The sequence below is a fragment of the Vulpes vulpes genome, chromosome 4 (assembly GCF_048418805.1).
Source record: "Vulpes vulpes isolate BD-2025 chromosome 4, VulVul3, whole genome shotgun sequence".
Classification (NCBI taxonomy): domain Eukaryota; kingdom Metazoa; phylum Chordata; class Mammalia; order Carnivora; family Canidae; genus Vulpes; species Vulpes vulpes.
Window position 1 is genome coordinate 88,352,162 of NC_132783.1, and position 9,685 is coordinate 88,361,846.

A 9,685-nucleotide genomic window follows, 5' to 3' on the forward strand; every position below is an offset into this window, starting at 1 on the left:
CTTTCTTTGTCTTTCAGGATCTTGACATTCGTTAAGAGTACAGGCCAGTAGCTAACTGTCTCAACTTGGCTTTGTTCGTTATTTCCTCAATTAGACTCAAGTTTTGCGTTTTGGGCAGGACTCCACAGAAATATATTTCATCCCGCTAAGAAGTGCGTTCCACCAGGAGACACATGGTGTCATTTTGTCCCTTGATTAGTGATGTTTACTTAGATGGCTTGACTGAGGTTATGCAGGTCTCACCACTGTAAAGTTCCTGTATTTCCTCTTGAAATCGATACATAATTTATGGGGAGAAACTTTGAGACTATATGAATATCCTATTCTTTATCAAATATTCATTGATTTTTAGGACTCACTGATGATTCTGGCTTGATGCAGTTATACTATAATGGTTACAGACTGTTGACTTAAAAAAAAAACTCCATGATTCTTTCATGTTTATTAGTTGACATTTTACCTTAAGAACTTCCCCTCTCCCCTTCTCTCACTCACCTATCTGTTCTTATATTGATTCACAGATTTTAAAATTTTACTCAATTCATTATAATCCATTATAGTCATTATTTATTTCGATGGTCTAAATTGCCCCTGATTGGACTAATAGCAGCCCTCTTCCAGCTGGCTCCTGTGTCCTTAAACCATTTATTTTCTAACATGGATGAGATAATGCTCCAGGCTTCTTGGGCCTTCCCTGCCCCAACATTGGAATTCACCATTTCTCTAAGGAGCCCTGATTGCTCTTAAGTGACAAAGGCTATTTCAGATCAAGTTCCCTATGCTCAGTGTGTTCATTGCACTTAAATGTTTTTACTTCTAGGCTTTTGCAATGGAAAAAGCTAGGAAGTATTCTTTTTCTATATGCATATCTGTGTATCTTTCCTTCCTTACACTGAAAACGCCTCCAGAAAATGTTAAGACTGGAATCGAACCTTCATTAGTCACTTTATTATTAGCTCTTTTGGACTTAAAGTACATAATCTTCAGAAATATGGAGCTGGTCAGAAACACGCTGGGTGTTAGTTCATTTTATGTCACAGTCTCCAATGTAATAGCTAATATTTATTAAACACCATGTACCAGGCTAAGTGCTTTACATGTATTTGTTATCTCTTCTAATCCCCACAATTATGAGGCACATACATTTATTATTTTGTTCTACAGATGAGAAAACCAAGGCTCAGAGAGACCAAGCACCAGGATCGGAATTCGGTCCATCTGTTCCTGGAGCGTGTTCAGGCTGCTGCTCTTCACCGCCACCCCTAACCTGTGCTCTAACTCAGGCTACATGGCCTCCAGCTCCTGAAATCTGGCTAATAGTAAACACCAGGGCATCAGCTCAACCTCCTGTAGTTTCTTGCTTGGGCACCCATCTTATCTATGTCACAGATGACTGTAGCTTCCAACCTCAAAATAGCACAGCTTGCTGGGTCCTTAGAGCCCCTCTCGGGACCTCCCACCTGCTCAATTATTTCCTCTCTACTCAAGGGTAGAGATGTGTGGGTAAGTGGAGAACTTAGCCACCCTTAACCACCAATTGATAAATCAAGCTCCTCTCAGTCCTCATGAGCCCCCAGGACCTATTATTATCTGAGAACACAAGATAGCTGGAGAGCTTTAAAAAAAAAAAAAAGTCCATTTGAATCAGTAAGAGTAATTGACAAGTATGTATTTGTTGTTTTTTGGGGGAAGGGTGGCATCCCGAAGTATCTCATATTTATCCTGAAATGAATCCAAATTGCCTAGAATGTGTCTATTTTAAAAATCAGATTTGCTGTATAAAGTAATGTGACTCTGCTATGATGTTTCCCAGGCCCACAAGAATGGAAACTGAGTACCTGAAGAAGTGCTTCGGAAATTGCCTGAGCCGGGCGCTGGCGGATGTGGCGAAGGTTCGGCCCAGTGACCCTATAGAGTACCTGGCTCACTGGCTTTATCATTACAGGAAAATAGCTAAAGTAAAAGAGGAGGTGTGTATATGCACAGAGTTGTCTTGGGGAGGGCTTTCCAGCTTTCTCACAGTCATTTGAAATCCAAAGCAGGATTCCAGGCCTAGCCCAGAAAGGTTCTTGGTTTATTCCGCTTGTGAGATCCCTTCGGCCCAGATGTTCCTGAAGTGCAGGGAGTCTGGGGGTGAGGAAGGAATCCAGCTCAGAGGAGTTGTGGGATTGGTGGGTTTGGAGCCACTAGCCAGCAAAAGCTGGTCACAGGAGCAAACTCGGGAGGCCCACAGGGCTCGGGCCTGTGGTCTGTTCCAGTGAGGGCAGGCCCATTTGTCCAGGCTTCCCAGGGGCTGGCCTGATTCAGCTCTCCCCTCACCCCAGGAGAGCCAAGCGAAGATCCTGCTGCAGGAAGAATATGGTAATAGCCTCAAAGAAACAGAAATGACAGAAATGCTGAAGCAAGAGGAGTGTCAGATTCAACAGAAGAGTGAGAAGTCTCACAAGGTGGGAAGAGGAACCCAGCAGCGGGCAGGTAACACCCCAGTGGTGGGTACTGGGAAATCCAAGGGCCAGTGAGGCCACAGCGCACAGTACACTGAGGCTCTGCACCTTGCTCGTCCTTCTATCTCCTTATGTTTATCTGTAAATCAAGTGTATTGATGATCCTGGTGATTGAAAAGAGGAAAGGTTGAAAGGCAAATCCATTTTAGATTTCAGGAACTACTTTAGATGTTACTGGTTTTAAAAAATTGGATTTTTGTAAAAATCTAAGTCATTTGGAAATAATATATTTCCTTACAGGATCTTTGGAACCCTTACTTTTCTTTTCTTTTTTAAGATTTTATTTCTTTATTCAGGAGAGACACACAGAGAGAGAGAGAGAGAGAGAGGCAGAGACACAGGCAGAGGGAGAAGCAGGCTCCATGCAGGGAGCCCGATGTGGGAATCGATCCCAGGTCTCCAGGATCACGCTCTGGGCTGAAGGTGGCGCTAAACCGCTGAGCCACCCGGGCTGCCCTCTTTCTTTTCTTTTTAAAAGATTCTATTCATTTATTCATGAGAGACACAGAGAGAGGCAGAGACACAGGCAGAAGGAGAAGCAGGCTCCCTGCGGGGAGCCCCATGATGGGGGGGCGGGGAGTGGACATAACTGGGTCTTAGGATCCTGGGATCATGCCCTGAGCTGAAGGGAGATGCTCAACCACTGAGCCACCCAAGTGCCCCCTTGGAACCCTTTTCAAAAGTTATTTGGTATTTCAGAAACCAAATATGGTTTAAGTATATATTATTTTATTTATTATATACTACTTACTTAAGTGTTTCAGTTACCATCTGCTATTTATTTATCGAGCCACAGATGCCTTCTCTGTGATGCTGTAATCCTGGTGGTAAAGTATTACCTTCTTGTAGTTGGAAACTGCTGTGTGTTCATTATTCTGACAAGCATATCTTTTATCTCCCATGATTTTTACCACCACCTTCTGAAAAACACCTTGTGCTGATTTTGTACTTTCTACAAAGTGCATGATACCTGGATAGGGAATTGACTCACAGGGCCTGATATCTGACATCCTTCCAGCTATCACTGTATCCTGTGCATTGAAATCCTCAGTGCCTTTTTGTACACTTCTCTAGCTTTTGCTAGTTTCCAAAGTGACTTTGATGAAGAGACATGTAACTATTTAGCTTATATACACTCATTCCACTATGCTCAGCTCGCCTCATACTTCATAGATTTATTTTTATTTATTTATTTATCCTTTAAATTTTCTTATTTATATATTAATGGAAAACAGATTGAGAGAGGCAGAGACATAGGTTGAGGGAGAAGCAGGATCCCTGCTGGGAGCCCTACGTGGGACTTGATCCTGGGACCCCAGTGTCATGCCCTGAGCCAAAGGCAGATGCTCAACCACTGAGCCACCCGGACACCCCCGTAGATTTATTTTTTGAGTCTGGATGTTCGGTAGGTAAATTAAGTCAAAAGAAAGGTAGTTTCATGGTATTGTTTGACACTAAAGGAACTCTCCCCAAGGAATAATTCATTCTTTGAACGGTTTCTGGAAGAGAGTAGGAGGAGGTCATGAAGCAGAAGTTGTCATCCCCTTGCTGCCCCCTCTCATCCCTTTCTAAGGCCACCGCTTTCCTGTTACCAGAAATACCTCTCTATATAAGGCAGGGAAATACTTCCCAAAACTCCACCCTAGTTTTATGAAGTATTTATTAAAGAAAACTTTGCTCACATTAATGTTTTGAGTTTTCCCATTGAGTTACACCCAGGAGTTTTACACCCTGTGGCAATATTCCTTTGCAAGATTTAGATGAGTAAAAGGTATGCCTTCTTCTGCCAACTGTGAGACAAAGGCAATTGTCAGGGATGATGGGAGTGAGAGCCTGCAGGCTGCCTGGACTAAGCAAATTCTCAGTTTTAAGAAAGAATTCGTGTGCAAATTGATGCCCTTTTGTTAGAAGGAATCAGGGAGACCCAATAGGGATCTTAACACAAAGCTTACCTGGCCAGGGAGAGCTACTCTTATAGTAAAAATGGAAAGAGGTGGGTAGTGGGAAAAAAAATGGAAGTCCCTCAAATAAAATGAGATTCTAAGGTCTCATTTCTCCTTGGCTCAAGGCAAATTGCAAACTATTCCTTGCCACTGGACATTTTTCAGATTTTGAGTCACTAGTGCTATTAAATCTGGTCTCAAATAGGCCCAAGATAGGCTGCATAAAATTTCAGCAAGCCTGCTGATGGGTTTTTTATGCACATACTCAAAGCTTTGCAAAAGTTCCCTTAATGTCTTAAAACCATCATTGCTTGCATATACCTTAGAAAGTCTTTGAATACCCTACTGGTCCAGTGGGTGTGTCAAAAAGAGCAGTAGAAACAGCCCTGTGTGTGGTAGAGATCATATCCAATTATAGGAATCAAGAAGAGATGTTTAGAAGAGGTAGCGTTTGAGTCAGGCCTAAAAAAAAAGCTAGTGAAAGTCACCCTTGTATTGGTTTCTCTTTCTTCAGCTAAGGCAGTTTTGAGTCAGTAAGCCATAATTCTAAGTTTGAAAACAATCCCTTTGTTTATAAAAAGGTAGCCTTACAAATGTTTTATAAATATATTTTTATGGAGTCAATACATAGATTTGCGGCACAGACTCATAGCACTTTGAAGTTAGAAGGGTCTTATAGGTCACATGGGCAAATAGTGTCCTCTGTGCAGTGTCCCACAGAGATGCAGGGACAGGCGACCAGGAGAGCTTAAGCTCCATAGACCCCGCCCTCACCAGGGGCTGCAATCACATAGATGCTAGACTACGTGATAGCCTCTCGTAGCTCATTGAGACTGAATTTATTTATTTTATTTTTTTCTCTGTGCTTCAGTTTGGATCATATCTATTGATCTGTCTTCAAGTTTACTGACCTTTGCTCCTGTAATGCCCAATATACTATTTAGAGATTCCGTGAATTTTTTTTTTCTTTTCAGATGTTATACTTTTCAATTCTAGCATTTCTATCTGGTTCCTTTATAATTTCCATCTTCTTTGCTTATATACCCTACGTTTTCATTCATTGTGCCCATTTTTTTCTCCTTTACATTTCTGAAAATATTTCTCATAGCCATTTTAAGTCCTTGGCTGCAAGTCCATGGTCTTTGTCATTTGGGGGTTTCTTCCTTTTTTCTTTCTTTCTTTCTTTCTTTCTTTCTTTCTTTCTTTCTTTCTTTCTTTCTTTTTCTAAGATTTTATTTATTTATTTGGCAGAGAGAGAGAGAGAGCACAAGCAGGGAGTAGGGGGGACAGAGGAAGAAGCAGACTCACCCTGAGCAGGGAGCCAATCTTGGGGCTTTATCCCAGGACGCTGGGATCATGACCTGAGCCAAAGGCAGATGTTCAATTGGTTGAGCCACCCAGGCATTGGGATCTCTTTGCTTGCTTTCTTTCTTTCTTTCTTTCTTTCTTTTTTTTTTTTTTAAGATTTTATTTATTTATTCATGAGAGACACAGAAGCAGAGACAGGCAGAGGGAGAAGCAGGCACCATGCAGGGAACCCGATGTAGGACTGGATCCCTGGAACAGGATTACACCCTGAGTCAAACGCAGATGCTCAACCACTGAGCAACCCAGGTGTCCCATTGGGGTCTCTTTCTATTATATGCTTTTTTTCTAGAATATGGTTCGTATGTCTAGTAATTATTACTTGTGTGCTGAACATTGTAGATGATACTCTATAGGGAATCTAGATTATGTTGTTTCCTTTCAATGGTGTTGATTTTTGTTCTGGTAGGCAGTAAAATTATTGATGAATCATTTTGATTCTAGCTGATTTGTTTTATGCTTTGCTAGAGCAGATGTGTTTCAATTTAGTTATTAGTCTTGGGCATGAAAATGGCAATGTTGTGTTCTTGGCATGCTGAGTGTGTTTTAGTCTCTGCTAATGACTCTTTTGCTTTTTTGTTTTGTTTAGCCACTGATATCTGTAGCTAGTTCCACAAAGAAGACTGCATTCATACAAGAGAACACAAAACCCCTTGAGAAGGATGCCATGAAACAGGACTCTTTGCCAGGTACTTCCAGTATGATTCCAGGAATGCCTCAATAGATTCCTCCTCGAGAGTCATCTGGCCAGACTGACTGTAATGTCAAAACTCTGCAAGAAATAAATTACTAGGCTTTTCAGCATGAAATTGCTCCCCAAATGTATCCTGGCTCCAAATTTCTTTCTTAAGTTATCAAAAAGTGGATGATTCTCATGATGCTTCTCCCAAAGCTGCAAACTGAGAAAATGGCCGGATAGGCGCTGAAGATGGTAACTATGTGGATTAAACCAAGATTGGAGGGCTGTGGAAGGAGGTGTCATGCCAGGACTCTCCAGCCGAAGGTCTGTTCTAGTAGCTGTGAAAACACTTGAATCATGTAAACGTTTGAACTACTGATAGGATAAAATAAACTCATGAGGATTTTAAATAAGTAACCAAAAGACTTTTTCCTCTTTGATTTTTCTTTTCTTTTTTTTTTTTTTTTTTTGAGATGGTTAAAACCCATCCATCTCATGTATTCATGTCTTGACTTTAGGTGAACTTGCCAGTCAGGCCTAGAGTGCTTACACATGTCCTAGAGTATCCCTGTGTTACTGACAATAGGTATTTTAATACAGATCCAATGACAGTAAAGCTCAAAGAGTGTTGTGGCCACACACCAAGAGGGTATGACATGGTTATTACTTCCATGATGAGGCTTTTGGGGAAGAAGAGGATGGGCTTCCCAAGCTGGCTTGAAAATGACCTGAGGTAGCAAAGAAAGGAGACTGGTTTGGGGTTTGCACAGGTGTCAGGAGTGGGCCCAGGTAGGAGAGTTCTTATCCTTGGGGAGAAGCTTGTCTTGTTTGGAACTCCCGCTGTGCCAAAATCAGAGCACCTGAGTTTATCAGCTTGCCCAGAGGCGGGGAAGAGGGAGCAGTGAAGTCTAAAAGTTGTCAGCAGTCAGACACCAAAAGAATGGAGTTGGACTTTTTCACAGAGGGCAAACCTGGGAAACGCTGAGTGGCCTGGACCCACTCAGTCTTTGGGTTAAGTGCTCTGGGCGGGTGCTGAGGTCCTTACTTCTAATTTGCACCTGGTGGGTGGGTAGGCAGCCACATTTTCCAGAGTAGCTGGAAAAAGCCAAAGGATCCAAAAACCCACACATGGGAGCAAAGAGAGCTTTCTAGAGGACCCACGGGCATCTTGGGTGGATGGGGTGGTATCTGCAGCATCCCCAGCAAGAAGGTGTAGTCTGGGAAGCTGATCTTCTACTTGGGGGCAGTCTTCTCTTAGACATCACAATCTGTGTGGGGTAAGTTGTAACTTTTGTCCACTTTAAAGGATTCCATACTTTTGCCTTTGATCATTCTTTGGCCCTAGTGTTTGATCATACCACTGGGTGGTGAAAATGTAAGCAATCTCTACTAATGTTTTGTTGCACTCTTGCCAAGTTTGCCTTTTCTGTTGTTATTTTGTTTCTGAAAAGTTGTTACAATTCACTTTCTTGGGCACAAATCTTAGCAGGCCTCTGCTGACCTACCTATGGATTGCTAAATCAAAAGGTATTTGCATCTTGGGGACAAATGAACAGACATTTCATTGAAGAGTATATACATATGACAAATAAGTCCATGAAAATATGTTCAACTCCATTAACCATTATGGAAATGCAAATTTAAATCACCATGGTGCATCACTACACACTGGTCAGGATAGCTAGAGTTAAAAAATAGTGACAACAGGGGCTCCTGGGTGGCTCAGTCAGTTAAGCATCTGACTCTTGATTTCAGCTCAGGTCAGGATCTCAGGGTTGTGAGATGGAGCCACGTGTTGGGCTCTGTGCTGAGCGTGGAGCCTGTTTGAGATTCTCTCTCCCTCTCTCCTTCTGTACCCCACTCCCTTTCTCCCTCCCCAAAAAAGTTTAATTTTTAAAAAGTTGATAAAATTCTCACCTTATGTACACTCCGTTTTCAAACACCCTCAGTTATCTCACTAATATACTGGAGTTTTCATTTTAAAAAGAAAATTTTATCTTTTATCTTTAATTGCAATCAGTGTTGCCCCATTGCCACCTGGAAAGCTAGACTAATGTATACTACCATTCAAAAATGGCATTTCTTTTTTTTAAGATTATTTATTTATTTATTTATTTATTTATTTATTTATTTATTAGAGAGAATGAGAACATGAATAGTGAGGTGGGGCAGAGGGAGAGGCAGAAGCAGACTCCCCACCAAGAGGGGAACCCAACATGGGGCTCGATCCCAGGACCCTGAGATCATGGCCTGAGCCGTAGGCAGATGCTTAACCAACCAAGCCACCCAGGCGCCCCCTAAAGTGACCACTTCTTGATCCTCTTGCTGTACTGAGCTAGTTATTTTACTTTTATTTTCTGCTAATTTAATATGTGGAAAATAGTAGAGTTCTTTATACATATTCCAGATACTGGACACCAATCAGATACATGTTTTTCAAATACATACTATTAATATTCCCATTTGACGAATGAAAGATCTGAAGCACAAAAGACGGCAGTGAGCCTGTTTGAGCCCACGTGGCTGGAAGCGGGAAAGCCAGTGTTCCAACTCCTAACACTTTGGTTCCAGAGTGAGGCCTCAAGGGCCTGACTTCACTCATGGGCAAGGCCCTCGGAGGAGCAGCCTCGGAAATCACCTGGTTAGGGCCATGGGCTCACGGCCTGGCTCATCCCTCTCCCAGCAGAGAAGGCTCTGGTCCACAGCTCAGGACACACTGGGTCATGACGGGTGACTAGAGGCTCATAGGCTCTACCAAGAGCTAGGTTTGCCCAGGGACTGAGTGGCGAAGCAAAACAGCCACGTCCCTCCCCTCTCCCCAGGGCAGTGGCTGGAGGTCACTGCCAATGCCCGGGCTGCCCCTTCCCATGGACGCGTCCTCTAGAGGAAGTGTGAGGCCTTCACACAGTGTGTGGTCTTTCTCGCTTCTCTCCTAAGGTAACATTACATATCCTGCCTCTGACCCAGCTGGCTTTGCTTTCAGTGAGCAACTAAAGATGACCCCGAGGATGGACAACCACGTTTTCCTCACTAGCTCTCATGGTTGGCAGCTCTCTTCACAGGCCTCCTCCCGACGGGTAGCTGCGACGGGCAGGAGTTTCTGTGCTGAGTCCAGGGGAGATGTCCACCGACCACGGCGAGTCCAGTGCAGGGGGAGACAGTGCATGACAGCAAGTGAAAGACACCGCGTGGAG

General features: G+C 43.0%; 1 protein-coding gene across 1 annotated transcript; it reads left to right on the forward strand.

The window, feature by feature from the left end:
- The first annotated feature begins 1,164 nt into the window (after window positions 1-1,164).
- Window positions 1,165-6,879, forward strand: DYDC2 (DPY30 domain containing 2). Its single transcript, XM_026005556.2, is given in 4 exon segments — window positions 1,165-1,503; window positions 1,814-1,970; window positions 2,325-2,447; window positions 6,402-6,879. Coding segments are annotated over 4 exon segments (549 nt in total). The 5' UTR covers window positions 1,165-1,495; the 3' UTR covers window positions 6,663-6,879.
- The last annotated feature ends 2,806 nt before the right edge of the window (window positions 6,880-9,685 follow it).